Source organism: Pagrus major, chromosome 15, assembly GCF_040436345.1.
Source record: "Pagrus major chromosome 15, Pma_NU_1.0".
NCBI classification, from domain to species: Eukaryota; Metazoa; Chordata; class Actinopteri; order Spariformes; family Sparidae; genus Pagrus; species Pagrus major.
In genome coordinates, this window is record NC_133229.1 from 7,369,547 (window position 1) to 7,391,706 (window position 22,160).

The 22,160-nt window shown below is 42.1% G+C and overlaps 1 protein-coding gene across 1 annotated transcript; it reads left to right on the plus strand.

Annotated features, from left to right (window-relative positions):
- Window positions 1-435: 435 nt before the first annotated feature.
- Window positions 436-15,316, plus strand: golga7bb (golgin A7 family, member Bb). The gene is made up of 5 exons (XM_073482490.1): window positions 436-447; window positions 6,275-6,400; window positions 7,024-7,176; window positions 13,188-13,289; window positions 15,233-15,316. The coding sequence occupies exons 1-5, from the start codon at window positions 436-438 to the stop codon at window positions 15,314-15,316; spliced, it is 477 nt and encodes a 158-aa protein (XP_073338591.1).
- Window positions 15,317-22,160: the final 6,844 nt, after the last annotated feature.

Here is a 22,160-nt window from a genome sequence, read left to right on the forward strand (position 1 = left end):
TGCCTGAGGAAAAGCTGCTGTTCCAACTTCTGGCATTCATCTCTCGCCTTTCAGTGAAGACGTGAGTTGTTGCTGTGCTCGGACACAGAATCCAAGGCACTATATTTGAATTATTGATAATCAGTAAAAAATGATTAACACCACCGTCAATAAAGCGAGGACACTTCACAGTCTGACCTTGAGAAACTGCACCAGAGAGCAAATAATGTGGGTTCACGCTTCAACATAAATTCTCATGTAATCATCACACCGCCTCACGCTCCCTCCCGCATCCCGCGATAACTCTCGCGCGCCGGTCGCGCACCTGCACGTGCACGCGCGCTCGTGCCTCTGATCCTTCCTGCCAGGCTCTGTGTAGTCGCGTTGTCCCGCACAGCACGAGCACACGGCTGTCGATTTCAGCACGGGACGCATCCTGCACCCTCTCACTGCAATATGGCGACAGAGGTAAGGAAACCACAGCCTTTTCTTTCTTTTTTTTTTACTGTTTTACAAAGAACATGATCCTGCGCCTCCGTTTGTTAGTGTGTTGTTGTTTTTTAAAGAAAGGTGCAGTCTTGTAAACTGAACGTCTTGCTTGTTGATTTCTGTTGCTCGTCGGCTGATTAAGTCGAGTCATGTAACGTTATCTCCACGGAGGAGAGTGTTTGTCTCACTCTCATCACTGTGTGTGAGCTCCCTACAGACACATATCCTCAGGTACAGCAGAGAGCTGGACACTTCTCTTTCTAGCATGCATGTTGTGGAACAGAAGCCAGTGTCATTCAGGTGGAGGCTCACAGCTTGGGAGACTGATGAGAGTGGTGGTGGTGGTGGTGGTGATGGTGATGGAGCAGTCAGCACCATGGACAGGGACAGTCTCCCTCTGTCTTTCCCTCCGTCATACTTTCAGATTAGCCTGACATTTGGCATTTTAAATCCACACTCAGCTCCCTGGTGTCTCTCCATGCCTCCAATAAATGCACTTAACATGATTGGCAACTCTTTACAGCGCTGAGCAGGAGATGCAGAGAGTCCATGACATGATGTGCTGTTGTTCACACTGTGTCACCTGGTACAACTAGTTACTCCAGGCAGCATCAACAGTGTTCCTGCATGTATTTTTAGCCTCGGTTATGCCTGGTAGCTCTCAGGCCGGCAGCACGTCTTCCCCCCACCCCCCTTTGTGTCCTTGGTGATGTCACTTTAATGCTGAAGACATAGCATGCCTTAGTTATCATTATAATGATCTCACTGGAGGAGGCATCCATTAGTTAGGTGCAAGTTCTGGGCAGCTTACACTCATGCATGCAAGATGTGCTTCTGTGAGCGTGTGTTCATGTGTATTTTTGTTCCTAGCGTCCGATTTATGAGTGAAATTGTAATTCAAGCACAGTGGTGCTGCAGGTAAAGGTGCAGTGGACAGTAAGCCAGCAAGGAGTCATGATTATTTTTTTTCCTGAGCCGGCAAGACATTGGCAGGGTGGCCCTGATTTCCTCTGGTGGTCTGCCAGCATCCCTGTCCAAGCCCCATCAATTACACGCACACACATGCATGTACACACACAAACATACAGCGTGTGCAACCAGGACAGATTTTATGTCCAAGGCCCATCAATTATCCATGGCATATTTAATGTGAACAGGCTGCAGCAGTTTGTAAGCATCAGTGATTGGAGTTTGAGATGAGCAGCACAGTTAAGTTCCTGCCTCTCTCTGTCTTCCTCTTTCCCTGTCTCATTTTATATAACAAGTCATTCTGTGACATTTACCTTATGCCAAGTCAGCAAATGACCACGTTAAGTGACTTGAGTAACAATCAGCTCATACTGCAGACTCTTTGTGCTGCATGGACGCACTCTGGATCCATTAAGTCAACCACTGACAGATCCTCCTCAGTATGTAGGCTCATCCTGGCTCGAGTTTTACGCTGTTGACGAATAATGTGTTGAAGGACAGTGATCATTTCAGGGGCTGGCAAAGGTTAAGCTCTCTACTGCAGCAACACTGTACCTTTATCCAAAAGAAGATTTCCTCTTCCAGCTTTGGTCACACAGTCCTCTGATCTTCCACCTCGATGTCATGGAGATTTGACTGTTTTGTCAGCACTGTCTAAACTTCAATGATTTATAGACTTCTGACTCGCACAGCTTGGCGGTAAACATGAAAAATGCTGCTCCCAATGGCAGAAAACCAGTTATATTAAGAAGAGATGAAAAGAGAGAGCTGACAGGAAGAAAAATGCTGTGAGACAAACGTCCAACTCTGAATGCATTTACTGTGTGTGCTGTAATTGTGTGTGTGTGCCCTTTGCGATGTCTGCCCACTGGCAGTACTCACCCGTGCTGTCACTATGTGTTCCTTGAGTCGGAGTGACTAAACTCGGAAACATGTCGTGGCAATGAGAGTCACACGGACCCACAGCTCTAAGCTGGAGCACATAAATAAGGGAAGGGTGTCAGAGTAGGAATAAAAGGAAATGACAAAGAAAATACGCTGAAACTGGGGATGTGTCATCAGTTAAAGTTAGCATAGAGTGGTTTGGTGTTTTACCTTCTTTTTTGCCTGCTCAGCGTGGCTATTTCCTTTTATAAAATATGAAATGCATATGTTTTTGTGAACCAGTGGCATTTCCCCTGAGGATCCCTCATGATAAAACTTTTTAATGAGCTGTGAACAGGTTGTTGTATCATATTAATTAGTAAAATATATAATGTGGTTACAGTTGAATGTCTGTGTCTTTGCCCTCCTCCTTCTGTAACTTATTCTCACTGTTTACTTCACCTCTGCACTTAATCAACAAGCAATGCCTGTAAATTAAACTAAAAGTAATAGTGTGTGGGCGGACGGAGAGGTCAGACAGTGCAGCACGATGCAGGGCTTCTTAATAGAGTCCTGTGTGATCAGTATGACACTTTAACATTGCTGTCTGCTTGTGTTCTATATTTAGACACAGCAATAGACTGGATCTGAACCCCGGTCTCCCACGCAGAAAAGTAAACATCAGCACTGTGCCAACAGAAAACATTTATCTTCAAGGCTTAAATGGACACACACAAGGCCACTCTGCCACTAACATCAACACCACGTGACGGAAGATATATTTTATCAAGTCCTCTAATATCAAAGTCGAGTAGCTGTTAGAGGACGTTGGCAGCTGTAAGTTACTTGTAAGGGGGGATAAGCTTGCTGGTTATTCGGGGTGAGGCTGGAGAGGGAGGATGCTGAAGAGTGAACGATTGATATTTAGCTGCAGAAAAGCACTTAACTACATATTTACATATAGCATATTAGGTATAGCTATGAATAGTATTCTGATATGTAGATCTAGTGTGTTTCTCCAGTGTGTGCGTGTTGTGTGTGTGTGAGAAGGTTTAGTTCAATTGTGTCAGTGTAAGAGCTTCTTCACACTGTGTGTGGGCTGAAGTTGGGCTGAAGTTGGGCTGAGGTTAGTTAACAGGCTGTCTGAGACAAGATCTTTGGTAGTCAAACCTAAAACGGAGGTCCAAGACAGCACTGTGAGACATCGAAATTGATCGGACTGACTGTTGTAGACAATCAAATTCAGAATCGACGAAAACAAACAAATGACTAATACAATGGTAACTCCTACAGCGTCTGAAATGTATCAGAGATCCTTTATTGATGAGAAGAGGGTTAACTCGTTTAGGAAAAACTGAACTGAACTAAACTGATAACATTGCCAAAGATCCTTGATTCATTCACTTGAGAAGATGGTTTACTCTGGAAAAGTGTGAGACACCAAACTTTGTAACAAACTGAATCTCCATCTTTTTTTCTGTTCATTGTTGAATCCCTAAAGGGCAGTATTTTTCTGTTGAACTCTGGAATCTTTATTGATATCTCAATGTTATTTGAACTTGTCTAACCCTAACGTGCAAAAAGTCCACAGGACAAAGTCAAGCTGTTGTTGTAAAGTACCCCTAACTTGTTAAAGAAGAATGTGAAAATGAAAATGACAGGTGTCAGGGTATAATAGTCTAAGTCTAACAATAGCATAGAGCTTGATGCCCAAAGACAGAAAATTTAGGACCAAATTCCAACAATGAAACTACTGCTATATGACCCACATCCACAAACAAGTCATGATGCAGACTGCACTATCCGGCACAACATTTTGTAAGCGACATTTGTGAATAAAGTTTATGAATAAACACTCACACACAAACCAAAATGTTTGAGGCAAAATGAAAAAGAGTTTGTAGAGAGCCTGGCATGAGGAAGCCCTCTGCTGTATTATCAAAACATAAGAGTGGTGCAGATGATTGAAGCAAGCTGATGATGTGCCTCTGTTCTCATATATGATTCAGCACACAGTCATCTGTGATGTCATATTATTGTGACATGCTTTAAACATGCACAATCATTACTAAGTCTAAGTGAAACATGTAGCCTTTCTTCATTTTAAATGCTGGAGCAGCGTGTCGCAATACGTCAACGCTGCAATGTTTTTGGATCCCTGTTGTCAGATGTATCAGTTTTGACCTTTATTCACAACACCCCCATCAGGCCAATCAGTTTTAAACTCTGGAACTCAACTTTCCAAATTCATTAAAATCAGGGGAGTTGTGGGCGAGACATCCTCCAAGAAATGGTGTTGAGCGTTTGATCGGCAGCCTCGTAGACACATGTCTTCTGCCTGCTTTGCTGAGCTGTGAGTAACACGTAGCACAGAGATGTAAGACGGAGGTCAGTAGGTCAAAGACAGGCACACACCGCGATGTCCCACTGGCCTGAATGCTGTGCATGTGACTCAGTTCACTCAGGAGCCTCTGGACCGGACTCCTGTCAACTAAAACATCTACATCCTTTTTTTCTTCCTTTTATTCTTCTTTCCTTCATCGTTTTCCTCTCTTTCCCTCTCCTTACTTTAGTTTTTCTACGTTTTATTTCCTTCCTCTTCCTTTCCTTACATCTTTACTTATCAATCTCATTCATTTCCCTGTTTCCTTCCTTGGTTACGTCTATGTTTCCTCTTTCCTCCAATGTTTTTAGTATCTTTTTCTTTTCATCCTACTTTTCTTATTTACCTCCTCCCTTTCTTCAAACTCTTTTCTTGGATACACAAGTACTTTTTACTGCTGATATCTGGTTGAGTAATACATGCAGGACCTCGACTACTAGCACTCTTTTGCCGCACACATACATTCCCATATCCACACACACACACATTCTTGACAGTCACGAGCAAACGACCTGTACAATCTTAATGAACCTGACTCTCGGCCAACTGATCCTAACTTGGATAAATGATGCTCAATCGTGTGCTGATAATTGCTTCTATTAATAGAGTGACTTGTTGTTCATCATGATGGCCTGAAGATAGCGTGGGGAGGAGGAGGAGGGAGAGGGGGACAGAGTTAGAGAGACGAAGGAGGCAACAAGAGGGATATTAAAAGCTCTGGCAGGCATAAAGATCTAGTGGCTGCGAGATGATTTTGGCTTTTAGCTGACAAAAATAGCAGCTTGGATGCTATTCCTGGTTGCGAGTTATATACCCTATATAGAGATGAAAGTCTGGCACTGTTCTATATCTGCTTTCATGGAAGCGCTTATACAGTACATGCAGGTAATCTCATAAACACAGGCTGTGCTTGCTTTCAACGACAACAACACTGCAGCAGCTAGCCTAATGTTGGCTGTAAGAATATAATTTAGTAAATACTGTCATTTGAGGCTCTAAAATGAATACAAACCTCATGCCTCTCTCTGTTTCTCACTTGATTTTCTAACCTGTTTTGTTCATCCCTCTCCCCCCCTACACTCCCACTGTATCTCTAATTACCATCCTCTTAAGAGGAGTAATTTAGATCAGCAGGAGACAAGTTACGCTGGCCCATTTGGTAGCTGCTGTATGCCTCTCAGGGGAATGGCTGTTTGGGTGTAAAACACACCATTCAGCACCAAAGTGCTGTAAAGTGGATGTCTTTCAAAGTGTTTCGTTATCACTGCAAGTGGGCCAATTGATGCAGGAGGACTCCAGAGAGAGTGTTAAATAAGCTTGCACTGATTTTGATGTAGTGACATGGTATCGTTCCCTCACTACATGTATGTAGCCCTGTTGCTCCTGCGTTATTGGAAAAATTACAACTCAGAACTGGCAAAACTGACTTACATGAGATCTCAAAGACTCTCAAAGGTTAAATTGCCTCAGATTCCCCGCCAGTGGAAAAGCAAAAGAAAAGCAAAGATAGATCTGCTCCTCTTGTTCCTACATGAATGTATTTTGTACGACAAATTGAACTTGTCTGCTTTTCCCATCTTGTGTTCTTAGTTCCATAACCTTCAGGAGCTGAGGCACAGTGCATCGCTGGTAACAAAGGTGTTTATACAGAGAGACTACAGCGAAGGAACTGTCTGCCGCTTCCTGACCAAGTTCCCCTCAGAGCTCGACAACAGGGTGAGCACAATCACAAACACACACTGACGTATGCACACAGAAGCAAATGTGATATGTTGGCGAACTCACCTGAAACAACACCTTCACTCGCTGAGACTGGAGGAGTGACGTCTCAGTGTAGCTTAAGACGATCAAAAGTGTCACAACTATATTAAAGCCCGGCTAACTATTGTGTGGTCAGAAGAAATGCAAATCTGAAGAAGAAGAAGAAGAAACCCGAAGCTGTTTATTTAAGTTACTAATTAGCTCTTCTTACCTTCAGCTTCTGTGAATGCTGTTATGTAAGGTTGTTATTGTAGATTTGTCCAGCAATTAGCATCGGAATCAGAAAATCTACACTCAGAGCAAGACACACAGAGGCAGTCAGTGTAATGGTAGCATTTAAAAACAGAAATATCATTTGCATCACTTCACTGTCCCTGCTCTCTATCAGACACCGCTGAGTAATCTTCATTCTGCAAGTGAGGTGTGTGTGTTCCTAAAGTCCGAGTGTTTTGTGTTGAGCAGAATGCAGCTGGTATGTTTGGCAGGCTGTTTGATGGCAGCTTGCTCTCACAGTTAACACTTTTCACTCTTGCAGTCCTTATGGTGTGTGCTTGCCTCCATATCTCCACCTGTTGTAGATTGAGCGAACGTTGCTCGAGGAGACGGTGAAGACGCTCAACTCTTACTATGTGGAGGCTGAAAAAATCGGAGGTCAGTCGTACCTGGAAGGATGTCTGGCTTGTGCGACAGCTTATATCATCTTCCTCTGCATGGAGACACGCTATGAGAAGGTAATCAATTGATGGCCATATAACATACCTGTGGACCAGAATTAAATAATTGTGAGACAGACTTATTTGTTTTCTTTGTAAGAGCTACTTCTATTCCTGTCTAAAAACTAAGATAGGCCAAAAAGTATTGTCATGGGAGACATTTTGAAAGAAAAGCATAGGTGTAAATAATAAAATCACCGATTTGGCTGAATTCCATGTAGCTGCTAGGTAGAGTCTGGTGTTGTGCTCGCTGGCTGACACTGTAACACTGTCATGGCACACTGGGACACTTGAATAGAGTTGAGCCACCATTAATGTTAGCGACACCTGTGCATTTCCAACTCTGACAGGTCAAAATGTCTCCTGGTAAAATGTGTCTGGTGCCCTCTGGCTCCAGCTCCACTCACACACACACAAGAGGGGTAACGACCTTTTCATCCTCGTAAAGAAAGCATACTTTCCAAAATGTTGATTACTCCTCAAAGCCTCCATAGTTTGCATAACTTTAATATTTCCCCAGAGCATACCAGGCTTGACTTTTTATAGAGCTTGTTTTGGTATGGAGACTCAGTGTTCTGCTCTTTCTGCAGCTAAAATAAACCTGACATAGACAGAGACTGCAGCCTCATAGCACATTCTGCAGCCCAGAGATGATATTTTATTGAACACAGAGCAAACCTGATGGAGCCTTATGGGGAAAACACTGTCTGAGTGGACTGTAAATAAAGAAGATAATAAAAAAAAATCAATCCATCCTTTTATAGCCTGTGTTTGCTGTTGAGGAGGCTATAGAGTCTATGCTAGCATCTTCCACACAACTGCTACAACCCGGATTTCGAAAAAAGTTGCGATGTAGAATGCAGTATGTGATCCTAAATAACTCACAGCCGTCTGAAGCTCCGTCAATTGCTCGGGGAGCCGCGGGCCTTCACCCTCTGTCGTACGCCTGCACGTCAACATCTCCACCTTCTTAGTGCAGATGTGTTCGCTGCTCTCCTGCATTCCCACAGCAGTTCCAGGGAGACAGTATTTCATTCTGTTTTCATTGTATTTCACACAGCGTCCCAACTTTTTTTGGGAATGAGTTGCACATATAGACACTACCAATCACACCCACAGGCGGTTTACCAATACTGCATGTCTTAGTACTGTGGGGGAAAACAGGAGCAGCTTGAAGAAATGCATACAGGCCCTGAGAGAACACACAGTCTTCACACTGAAAGGAACCAGCAGGCAGATGGTTCGAACCAGGACCCTCTTGGACTAATTTAATATTAAAAAATGTTAATATTAAAACATATTAAATCAGATCTGGATCCTGATAGTGCACAGTAGAATAGTAATATCATTGTTAGAATGTTTAATCTCAACTAATATTCATTCACAGCTGGTTATTATAACCCCCAGTGCTCATCCACAAAGCCTATTTACTGCCATATTTGTCCATTTTTATGGAAGCCAGCTCTCTCTCACACACAAAAGCATTCAATTTCGTGTTCTTATGCACTCTGTGGTCAGAATTCGAGGGCAGCGGAGCCAAAAAACAGGAGATACCATCTGATTCTCTTTTGTACGATGTTCCCCTTCAGCTGTACGTCCACCATTAAAACTCGCTCTGAAGCCCACACCTGTGTGCCGGTGGGCACCACACGGCACGCCAACTGTTACACGACATTTACCTTCATATCTTCATGAGCTGAAACAAGAACACATACACAGACTCATACACAGTGAGTTCCAGTGTGACTGCGTGGGTACCTGCCGGGGCTTTGGTCCCAGCATGCCTCACTGTTCTGATCTCTGTCACCCACAACTTTCATCTCCCTCGTCTTGTTGCGTTTTGTCAACATTTCTTTATCAAAGCAGTGCACAGGAACTGGGAGCTTGACCAAGAAGCACAAAGGGACTTATTGCTGCATTGAAGCCATGCAGAAATGTCCTGGTCTGAGGCTCCTTTCATCTCCCTCTCAGCTGGGTGCCGCTCCATTGAGACGCTCAGATCATATCAGCCCCACAGGAGAGTTGTTTATTTACTTCTTTAACTTCATCATCTCGGCTGAATGACGTTATGACTGACGATGATCAAATATACCCACCCAAGTCGTCGCTGCGTGTCCGAGTGTGTGCGCTGATAAGGGGGCCACACACAAGTGAGCATGGATCAGTGTTCAGACTCATTGGAGCACCCAGAGCCCTTGAAGCTTATATCTCACCCTATCAAAGGACACTGATTACTCCCAGCATGTCAGAACAGATACATGTGCATACAAGCATTCATAAAGCTCCCCTCACGCATAGTGTGTTCCCGCCGTCTCCTACTTTTCTTCTTCTATTATTCGCAAGAATTTGGCTGCACACATGGGACCCACTCAGACACATGTATACACACATCACTGGTGATATAAACAACTTTCATTCGAACCGCGAAGTACACACTCGAAACATGCACGTGAAACGAACTGTGACACCTTCGCTTCTTAGGCGATATGCACACACTCTTACAAAGCTTTTCCCCGAAGGGCCGTCGTCACACACATGCCAGTACAACAGAGGCACAGCTTGTATACTTGACTGTCATATTGTTACGCTGAAGAGGATTGAGCTGCCCTGAGAGCTCGCTCCGCACTGAAGGATTGGCCTTTTCCCTGCACCACAATAAACCTATTAGTCAGGGCTCTGCTCTGTGTGTCTCTGCTTCCTCTCAGCGATATTTGACTCTCTTTGATGGAGTTTTGAACAAAAGACACAGTTTGTATTGTGTTAAAAAATGTGTGGATACACTGTCATTGTTCCAAGCCAAATACTGATTGTTTTCTGCTTAGGTATACTTGACATAGATCTGACTGATTTAAAGCAGCCCAATGGAGCGAACCCCGAACTTCCTTTTGATGGCTTCTTAAATGGCTTTTCACTGAGGAATTTCATGACTTGTTTGCTTGTAACACTATCCAGACATTACATTGCAAAAGTTTCTTCTTCTTCTTCCAGTGGGAGACTAAGTATTCTTCTGTGGTTTAGTCTTCACTAGCAGGGGTCACCATATTAGCAGCTGTGCCTGCAGCTGTAAGAGGCCTTTGACATCCCCGAGGAGCGCTGCTCAGTGTGTTGCTCAGTCTCTATTGTTTTAATCTCTCAAGGCTGAGAGTGCCGCATTGACCTTTAGTTAACTTACAAAAGAGAATGTGAGTCTGTCATGTTGAATAAATCAGTTACACAAAAGTTGCATCCAAAGGCGGCTTACTTCAAAGGGTACATGTATCTTCTAACTTGAAACCCATTATGTTAGTTTTACCGTACTAACTTATTGCTTTTTACTTAATACTTACTTATCAATTTTATTGATATCAAGGTAGAGAAGCACAAGTGGTCAGACAATCATAAACATTTTTTTTACCAACCTGTAGGTTAGCCAGATTTTCATGTACAGTCAGTTTCAGTTTAACCTCCTAATAAAGTTGTTGATAACAGGACTCAACTTTTGCTTATTTACAACTTGATCTTCTCGATCAATCATGTTTCTTGCCCAATCGGACTTCATTTTAGCAATGTGTCTAAAGCTACAAATGTGACCAAAAGTTGTAATAAACCAGTTTTCCTTTAGAAAAAGTTTAGTTACCGGCTGTTTTTGATAATCGATAAATTGTTTCAGTCATTTTACAAATAAAAATGTCAGTTTCTTAAATGTAAGGATTTGCCGCTTTTATTTGTCACTGATTGCTTTTAAATGAAGAGTCTTTGGATTTTGGATTGTTGGTTGGACAAAAGAAGCAACTTGAAGACTTTCCATCTGGGAAATCACAAAACAGACCAGGGGGTGCTGAAAGTTTTTCCCAAAACCAAAACTTAATGGTGGGCCAAAGGCCACAAGCCATCATCTTTTGAATTATATTGTTAAGATGCAAAATGGGACAAAGATCCCAAATTCCCTTGTAACCCTGTCCACCATCCTCAGATATCAAAATGATAAATAATGAGGGATCCTGCATATTTAAGAAATGTTTTACCTCACAAAAACAGCAGAAGCAGTGATATTCAAGTTTTTGGATTCATGTTTATATTGTTCTTGCTAGAAACATCTGGTGAGCCAAATCGACCTTATGGCAGGCAAACATTGGCCTGCGGGCCCCACTTTAGGCAGCCCCGTTATAGACTAAACAATAGATTGATGTATGAAAATAATCAGCAGATTAATTGATAATGTATATACAGCAGCGTTGTTGTCAAGACCGCCTAAGATCAAGTCATAACCAGGACCAGAGAGTATAGAGACCGAGATAAGACCACTTTGAGGGGTTGGGACCAATTCAAAACAAAGACCAGTGCGAGTCCAACACTGCATGACGCTCTTATAGTAAAATGTGGAAGCTGCAAACTATAGGCATACCTAAAATTGACCTGAAAGATCCACCTTCATGTTAAAACACCCACATAAGACAAATGAAAATTTCTCCTCATTCACCTCTTTCATAGCCATATATATTATATCTGCATAGGTATAAGTGTACCATTAAAAAATGTCTTGATAAAATAATCAAAAAGCATTGAAAAGGTGAATTTTATGTGTGAATTTGACTTTGGAAGGAGGTGAAATCACCTGAACCTTTTTTATTCAACACTCCTTTTCCATGTTTTACCATCCAATATAACACAAAACAATTTCTGGTGCAGGCATCAGGTTTTCTGACTCTCGTCTTCCCATAGAAACCATCATTAAGTACAGAATGTATCAAACAATTCAGTGATATCCCTTCAGTTTTGGTCTTGAAATAAATTCCAGATTCCTCTTTGTCTGAGACTGAGATAAGGCCGAGTAAGAATGTGGTCGACTCTGAGACATTCAAAAAGTGGTTTTGAGACCAAGACTGATGTTGAGTACTACAACACTACTATAAAGTATAATGTAGAATATGCAATGCTTTTGTGTGATATGAATGTTTGTTGATTTGGCATAGGCACACAGATGAACTAAAGATTGCACATCCTTTTTGTGTACATGAGGCCCAGTGGAGTGTGTTGGTGTAGCTGATTGACATGGTTAGGCAGAGATCATTGGAGGCATGGCACATCAGCATTGTTAGTGTCCACAGAGGCATAGCTGAGGCTGAATAAGCTGCTCTAATGATGCCACTTTAGCTAATATCACTGCATTTAGCATCACTGGCCATCAGTCAGCAGTCATTTGGTTGCTATCAGCAGCAACCTGGGAAAACATCACAGTGCTTAGCTTTTCTTAAACACTCTTCTAGTCTCCAGGGCAAACTGTGTGTGCAGGAGAATGTATACAGGCATGCTTGTTTGCGTTTGTGTGCCAAAGCACGGTCTGATCTTAGTGCTCAGCTTCACACCACTGCTGCTCTGTGGTTTTTCGCACACTTGATGCAATGCGCACTTGCGAAACCGAGAAGAAGTTCAGTGCCAACGCTGTCTAAATAAACTGTCCACCTCACATTGCAGAGTGTCTCCAAATTGCCCCGACAGTTAACCAAGCCATGACATTTAGCCTGAGAGAGCCATCTTTGGGATTCCGAAGCAAAAAGCTTCCAAATGGAAAACTTCAAAAAGAGAAAAGCTCGGGCTCGTCAATTTTAGTAATTCAATTGCTTGAACCACAGTTGGAACTATGTATAAAAATAACTGCTGTACTTAGAGCATAATGGAATTACTTTGAGTTTAGATTATAATGTTCAGGAAAAATAAAGACGGCCAATGACTCGAGAGACTCAGTATCATATGCTGCATGCTAACTAAGTGCAGAAGGACTGCAAACTCATTTCTTCCATTTTTTAATTTCTTCCATTCAAGACAACACAGGAGGAGCTTAAAGTTGCTGCAGGCCTGCTCATGTTTAGCCTCTCTTAGATACATGGTTATCACATGTAACACAGAGTGCCAAAGTAATTTGCAGTTGATGTCTGTTCAGATTATTCTCTGCGGGGCCACATGTTCTGCTGGTTCTAATCAAATCTGAATTATCTCTAAATGTCCATCTTTTATTTTCTACCCCTCTCCACCCTCCTGTTTTATTCCAGGTGCTAAAGAAGATATCAGGCTACATCCAGGAGCAGAATGAGAAGATCTACGCTCCGAGAGGTCTGCTGCTCACTGACCCCATAGAGAGAGGAATGAGGGTAGTATCCTTTGCTCATCTGCTGCTGTTCTCTCCAGAATAAAGTACGAGAAAGGCCCAGGCATGACAGGCAGAAGATCGATGGGAGGTGGCAGCAGTTTAGTGGTTGGAGAAACCAGGCTTTAAGGCTTTAAGAATCACTGGAACTGCTAGAAACATCTGGGTTGAATATATGGATAAAATACCTCCTCTTCCTCATATATTACCATCAAGCTGTCCTTGAACAAGGCACTTGAACTCCAGCTGCCGCAGAGGAGCTGTTCAATGGCCAACTATCGTTCCCGGGAGTAACTATGAAGCAGGGCAGGGCTGAAAAAAGCATGCACGCTCTGTCAAATGTCCTTTGGATACGAAAGGTGAATAGAACAGGGTAATGTGATGAATCAGCACCCTAGGGTGTTGTCATTTCTTTGTTCAAGCCTGTTTTATCATTCCAGAATAAGATGCTCTATCACAATCTTTTCAAATGTCTCATCACGTGACTCATGTTGTTTTATAGTTGAGTTGCTACATTATAAGACGCGTCTGTCTTTGTTAGTGGCACTGATCCCAGCACAGTTCCTTGAGTAGTATAAAGGCGGAAGAGGGGAGAGAGAATGTGTCCAGCAGACCATCACACCAGCCTGGCCCAGACTCACAGAACAGGCTCCATGTCACAGAGCCAACCTGTTCCCAACACTTATTAGTCAATACACGCCCATACAATACGGTCTGTGTTTGTGAAGGCTAGTTAAGAGACCTCATTCTCGAACAGAACAGCATAACGTGTCTTACTTGTGCCAATTCAATTGTGCCGATGCCAGGCAGCTGGGTCACACACTGTCACTACAAAAAGCCTTAAACAAAGAGAGAGTACGAGGTAGGAAGAAGGGAAACGTGACAGGAAGGAGGGAGAGGGAGAGAAAGAAAGGGATGAAATGAAGAGGTAAACTAGTAAAGTAAACAAGACGGGATGAAGGGTGTAAAGGCAGGGGGCGCTCTAGCAATAAGCTTTCATTTTTTATTGTTACATTTAAATCTTTTACTGTTACTGCAGTGCCACCATCTCATTAAATGATACAACTTGGTACTTTATAATAGTGTGAGGTTATGGAATTTATAAAATAGAAAACAGCCCAAGTTAAAAAGTGGTGGTGATTAATTCAGATATTTAATTCGATTTTTTTCAAAAGTTTATTTTAAGTCTATTTGAAATGTTAGCAAATATGTATTTTTAGCCAAATAAGTAAACTGTAGGCCTACCAATAATGTTTCTTGTGTCAATAAAACCAGATAAAGCATCAAACCACCTGTTCGAAGGCACCAGAATACATGAAATGATATCTACTCTATTTAAAAATGTTTATGGGAGAACCCCCAAACCGCTGTTAAAATTGTCCCACCCGCATTTTAAAGGCTTCCTAAGGCCTTGTTGGAACCCATAGTTGTAGGGCCAACAGTCCATCTTGGCCTTGTGCAGACAAAATTACTTTTACATTGACTTGCCTGTCCCAGACTATATTTTGATATGAGAGTTAAAAACCATTTAAGCAGACAAAACCACACATCCAGTTTGAGTGATACTGAGACACATCCTGACCTTGTCATGATTTGTTCCAGATGCTACATGTTTCTTTTTCAAACATGTTTGATTTTATTGTAGCCAAAACCAAGATACAATGGTACCTTGGAGACGCATCTGAGAATGGAAAAAGGCAGTATCCAATGAGAAATCAACAGGATACCCGGGGGGGGGGGGAATCGAAACATCTCATGAGTACACTTCATCAAAGCTCAGTTGTTTGGTTGTGCACCCACACAAACATAACAGCACTTAGAGATGAAAAATGTTGTGTGAATAACAAAAAAAACAAAGATTTTGAAAGTCCTTTAGCCACCAACACTTTCTCAACCCTGTATTTTGATATTCTCTTCTTCATGATGATCCTTGACGTAACGTGTCCTCAGCTAGAAGTCAGCGTGTTTGAAGACCGGGGCTCGGGCAGCTCCAGTCCCAGCAGCAGCATGTCGTCGGCAGGCAGCGCTCGGTGACTGGAGGGGCAGCGCCAGGCTTACGGGTACCACCACAGGGGCAGCGGGACGCTTACCAACATCCGCATGCTGAAACATGAGAGCACCAGGTTCTAAGACAAGTGCTGAGAAAAAAGGCGAGGAGGTGATCCACAGCATTCACACTCTCCTCTGCTGCGGCCTTCGACGTACCACCTCGAGAACAGGAACTGGCTTACACAAACACACTGGATACGCAACAGAACCAACACAAGTACAAGCCAACATCCAGGGTGTCTGTGAGGGAATATCCTTCACTCTCCAACAGCTGTCCGAACCAAAATAATCATAATTTCTTTTGTTCTTATTTCCCCCCTCACATTTTCCCTCATTCCATCACGTCTGTTTCCATGAGTCACACCATGATTCAGCGGGCTTATCCAACGGGACGTCAATGCTTGATTGTTCTCAGTAAGGGTCACTGTCACAATGTCTATCTGCACTGCAGTCCATGCAGCAGCACTGAGATCTGGAAGAAGGAAAACTACCTGCCTCCTGGGAGACGAATGTTCTCCGGTCTCGCTGAATGATTGCATTCATGTCAGGTGGGTCGGGGTCAAGCCGCTTTAAATGCTGGCAAATTGGGCCCGCTGTGGGACCGGTTGGTTCTATGCTCTGTTCACATGCACTTGGCTTCAGTATCAAACAGCTAACAGAGAGCACCTTGGCTTATTTATCCTCCTCATTCACAGCAGTGGATACTGGTGATCCACATCACAGCTGTAGGTCACCACACTCCTACGCACACACACACATGCATAGAACCGTGCCCAAGTGCTCATACAGACACATACGAGCGAGAAACATGCGTACATACACACACTTGTGGCTCTCAGCCATGAATTCCTGCACACACACACACACACACACACACACATACTCTGGCGGTTGCGGAGTCGACCCAGCCAGACAATATTCTCTGTGGTCTCAGCTCATTGCAGAAAAACCCAGGCCCATGGTCGTGCGCATGTGTATCTGGTGTGTTGTGGGCGTGCATGTGCCTGTGCCATTAGTCCCAGCCTCAACTAGTGTGAGATGAAAGCTCACTCGATCATTAAGAAGATGTCGGAGAACAAAGATCAGCGCTATAAATGAGAACCGAACACACTCTGACACGTTTGGTTCTGAGGAGACTGAGGCAGGGTGGTTGTTATCTCTGCTGCTGTTTGATCTGTGTTGGTGCATGGAAGTTAATGAAAAGTGTGTGTAGGAGAATCAGCACATGCAGGGTTCATTTCCTGAACTTCTTTTAGTCTGTTGGCAGCTTATGTTTATTTTAAATCCAGACTATAATGATTAAATAGAATGTGTTGCATTCGACTTGCACACCACAATAATGTAAGAAATGAAGAGATGTGTTGATGCAGATGCAGATTTAACATTTCTATCATCAAAGGCCTACTAGTTCATTAGTGGGGTTTTTTTTGTTTTTTTTTTAAAATCTGTTTTCCATTATCAGAAAGATAGGCATCAGTTTAGATGTCATTTTGTCAGTGATCCACAGTTGTAGCTCCCTCTAGGGTCAGACTGAGGAAGTTCTGAAAGAAAAATCACCAGAAACATTCCACCTTCTGCTCCGTAATGAAACATAATATTCATCTAACATTGCCTTTCTAATATCGTCAATGCACACAAGACAGAGCAGCCTGAGGATCATTAATTCCGTTTTTTAGGAAAATAGTTAATCCGGTCTGACTAACATGCGTGTGTGCGTGGAGGCTGACGAGACAAAAGATGATCATTATGTAGCAGAAAAGTTGATGCCAGTAGACAGCACACCCACACAACGCCTAACACAAGACAAGACCTCCTGAAAACAACCTAAGCCCTGTTTCACTGTCTGCATATTTTATTTCCGTTGCCACAGTTTCTGTCTCCATTTTTAGTTCTGCTTTTGTTAAACTCAGTCATTAACATAATCTCTTAGTTACCTGTGGGAGTGTAGCCCTCGACTCTTCTTCAGCCGAGTCGTCAGCTACAGTATGAGCAAAACCCTCAGCCTGGGCCCCTGCCTTGCGACCAGCCCTGTGTACTTTCACCAGAGCAGCAGTGTCAAGTTGAAGTTAAACTACTCACAGGAAAGTCATTGTAGATATAAAGACTTTTTGATTCACCCCAGTGGATAGTTTAATTAAAACTCGACATTTTAATACCTGGATGAATGAGACGAACCTACTCAGACATTTTACCACAGCAGTTGAGTTCAGTCGTGCTTGTGTTCAGCCTCCTGTGCTTTTCGATGCCTTCATGTTTCATCCCAGTGGAATGGATACCCAACCTGGGGCTGATGGACTGATTAATTTACAAATGACTCAACACTGCCAATAAGCGAATAAAGGAGCTCATTGGACAATGTATAAAGGAAAAAAAACAATGAGTGTGTCTGAACTGTGCAGCAGAAGAACTGTACCGTACATGCTCGTCTGAGTTTGTAAAGTGTAAAGAGGTGGATCGAAATGCCATAATGCTATTTAATTCCAAAACATCTTTGGTGCCCAGTATTAGTCCCTAAATACATTTTTGATGTTTTAATATCCTCTCTAATTTGGGCATCAAGTGACAGAGCAGCTATAAAGCATACCGTCTGTACAGCTGTCAGCTGCTTTGTCGTATCTTCTGGAAAATGAAGATAACGTTTTGTTTTCGTCCAAGAAGTGTTGATGATGTAGCTTATGATGTTGTTATTAACAATGTCAGTTATTGTAGTGGAGGTAAATAGAGGGGTGCTGATGGTGACGATCCTCAGGGGAAAAGTGTAAAATGTGCCAAATTCAAAGGCTGAAGTAAAGGATAGGTTCAGGTTTAAACATAGCAGCTAGCAGCTTTAGGGATTGCAATGATGCTGTGTTGGTTGGTCCACCACTTTCCAAACTGAAATATTTCAATAACTATTGGATGGATTGACATGAAACTTGGCTCAGAAATGGTATTCAATGAAAAATAGTAATTCCTTCCCTCCCTACATCTACATTGAATTATTAAAGAAAAGGTTGACGTTTTCTCTCAAGACAAGCAGCTTCAAAAACTCAGGGTTGTGTCTTGAGAAAGGTTTTTGTGACCAAAACTTCAACCTTTTCTATAGTATTTAATTCCTTGCACCATAAAAAAGCAAGTGGTGTGCATGTTGCCTTTGACTCAGATATCCATGGTGCCAACTAACTTTTCTAAGTTAGTTAGTTAGTTAGTTAGTTAGTTCAGAGGTACACGTTCCCTTCAGTTTGGATTGTATTTACTTTGGTGATCCCTCGACTAGAGCCATCATCAAGTGAACATTGTGAGTTGTCTAATGTGGTTTATGACTGGATAATGACATTCCCATGAGCCTCAGCTGTACTTTGTATTAACTGCTAATTAGTAGATGTTAACACGCTAACATGCTGAACTAAGATGTCGAACATTTTACCAGCTAGAATAGCATTTTTTCATTGTGAACATGTTAGCATGTTAACATTAGCATTTGGCATTTATCGGTGTCTAAGTGCAGCCTAGGTCCTGTGTGTAGGATGTAGTGGCATCTAGCGAAGGACGTTCAACCAACTGAATACCCCTCGTCTCATTCTTTCCTACAGAGACTGCTGAAACATGAAAAGCCCTCACTAAAGCCAGTGTTTGGTTTCTCTGTAGATTAAAGGGACTCATTCTAAGGTAACAAAAACGCAACAATTATTAGTAAAGAACATGTAATTATGAATATTACATTCCATTTTTGCCAATACATCCTCCTTAATCCTCCACACTGGACATATGGGCATGTAAGTAGTGTTTTAAAAAATACTAAATAAAATCTGAACCTATCCTTTAAGACTGAGGTGAAAAAGAAGCACTGTGTGCCAAATAACAAGGCGTTATGTAGCTTGTTCTTCCTGTAACGACTTCTTTGATTAATGAAGACAACCGAGGGAGAGAAGCTTGTGATATGGTAGTAATGTATTCTCGTAAGAAGATGTGCTCTGAGATATCAGTACATTATCACGGAGCAGATTAAATGTTTGGTCCTTGAACCTCTATCATGCTGAATATCAAGATAACCTCTGTGCCAACACGTGGAAGAGCAGCAGAGATTTAAAACTTGTGGACCAAGTGATGATGTATAGTCCTTTTCAGTATGTAAATTCCCACATGTCATATATTTAACCTGTACTGTATTTGAGAGCGCAGCAGGATCAGTAATGTCTGTTATGCTGTTATAAGTGAGAGATCATTCATAGTGCAATATGATGTCTTCCTGATGTAGAAGATGCCGTGTAGAGTCTGAGTTCTGAGCCGTTCTGCCTCGGGGAGACTAAAACTGCATTGATGTTTAATGCTGCATGATGTGTGTGTAAACAAAGCGAGTACCAGATGACAAGAATTGAAATCCCCGATCAACAAAGTCCCTCGGTTGAGCTGCTGTGAGAGAGGAATTTCTATCTTATCTTGGTGTTATCTGTGTGTTTACATCGGATTATTTACATATTTATTGAAATGGATTCATGTATATTTTTTCTCAAAGCTGATTATTATTCAATGCCTGGGGAGAAGAGTCTCAACTGTCTCCAAGAGATGAATAAAGTGTCTGATGAAGTTGATTATTGTGTCTGCAGGCTACTGTTTGTATCCAACGAGGTTCAATTCATGTTGTTGTTTAGAAACCCGACCCATGCTGCTCCGAGTTCATGTGAGGATCGATCTCTCTCTCAAACACATTTCTTAGGATGTCTACAGTAAAAATACCACAATGAGTCAAGAGTATGAGTTATCTACAGTTTGTCAAAGTAAACTCTTGGGCCATGAGCCTCAGCTGCCTCAGACTTTGGTGGTTTCGTTCTGCACATAAATGTGTCACTTTTGGTTAAATATTACAAAAGCTGGGAAGCAAAGTCACTTCATTTGGATATTAGTTTTAAAATCTTAAGCAAGTGAAGACAATCTGCCTCTGGGATGAAATAACGAGGTATTTTGGCCATTTGAGAGCAGCGGAACAAGCTTTAAACACAACAACATACAGTATGTTCACTTTTTTTGTTGATATGGTGAACATGTTAGCAAATTTGCAGTCGTGTTTCTGACCACCTGACAAATTTAAGTTAAATGTTCTCCTTTAACAATGTAATATGTAACATTTAACCATTAAAATGAATGAAAACTTGAAAAATGAATGAATGAATGAAATGAAAATGTAGTCAGCTGGTGCGTATCAGTTGATCACCTGTGGCTATAACTGCCAGGGAAACATCAGATGATACGTCATAAAGTGAGGAAGAAAGTTGTCGAATGTGACTAAATGTAACACGAGTAAAACTTAAAAACATTACCTCGTCTGTGAACAGTTCTGCCTGAGACACATCAGCAATGGTGGTTGTCTAACAATCAACGCACCAACTCCCATGATCCCACGCTACTTGATGACACCATCAAACTACGTCTTTTATTTTTCATTGATTGAGGGACCCCTAGCAGCAGAAATCAGTGGCTTATATAGGTTTGCAGGCTCACGCCCTCGCAGACTTGACATGATGGCAATGAACATGGCACAATACATGGGACAGTCTGAAAGTGGGTGGACATTTGGATTTAGCCCTGGACTCAACCACTGTGTTCAGCTGACATGTAACTTGCTGTACATGTTCAAGTTTAGATGCACTTCAGATTTACCTCAGATTTAAGGTTAAAAAACAAAGAAATGGCTCCATTTGTGTAAACATTTTGACATTCACTAACCAAAGTATTTTGTAAAGGCTATGTGACTAATAGAAAATTGTCCATAACTAATCAACCCTTCCTCATCACAGAAACTGTTTTGTTTGTTCAGAAAGGGGTCAGTGTGATGTCTGCAGAGGTTTCAGTGAACCCAAAGGAGAGCATAAAATGAGCACAAAGAGAATTTATCCTTGTGACTGATGGTTCTGGCCTTTTCAGGGAACTAAAGGTCAGACTAATTGGCTCACACCAAGTTATCTTTTAAGTTTGGTGCTTGGTGGACCACTGAAACGATTCTACTGCTAATATAGAGAATGAGAAATAATGTTTATCATTTTATATGTTATGACTTTATTAAGAATTTGAAATGTCTTTTTGAATAAAGTAGAGTGGAGTACACACAGCATAACTGTTTCATGACTTAATAGGCCACCAATTACGAAAATCGGTGAAGCTGCACTGGAAATGATTAAAATGTTCTCAGCCTTTTGGAACATTGTCCCCTATCAGAGCCACTCTAACAAATATTTTTGTGTTGGCATTGGATCAAATGACTACTGTATGTATAAAGTGCAACACATCCTAAACGACTGGATAGGTTAATTGCCAGTGACGCCGAAAATGACTTGTATTACCGTTCCCAAAGCAGCATGACTTCCTACAGAGGATCTTCCTCGTTTGCTCGTAGTTTGATTTGGTTTTGGCACTTATGAGCTGCTTTGACAGTCGAGCTGGTTGCTTTTATGATGACAGCCTGGAACACTAATGTTATTGAAGTTTTGACTCACAGCTGTAGGAAGTCTTCATATCTTTTGGCTCATTGTTTTGAATATGCGATCCATTTTGATTGTCTTGATTCACTCTCATCAACCTTGTTTTCAGCAGCAGCAGTCAGTCTGTCATCGTGGGCCCCCCTAAGACATTTTGACACCATTAAAAGTATGCTGAATCAGCTATTAGCAGTTCCTGTTTGTGATGTGCTAATTGACTTTGATACCAAAGAAAACTTAAAACATGATGAATCTCAGGCAAGTTCTGATGTTCTGAAGAATGTCCTTTTTAGCCACATTATTGGATTTTCACTTGCACTGCAGAAGATGACACCCTTGAAGAGTGAGTCCTACTGAATTTAGCCTGTCTGTGTGGT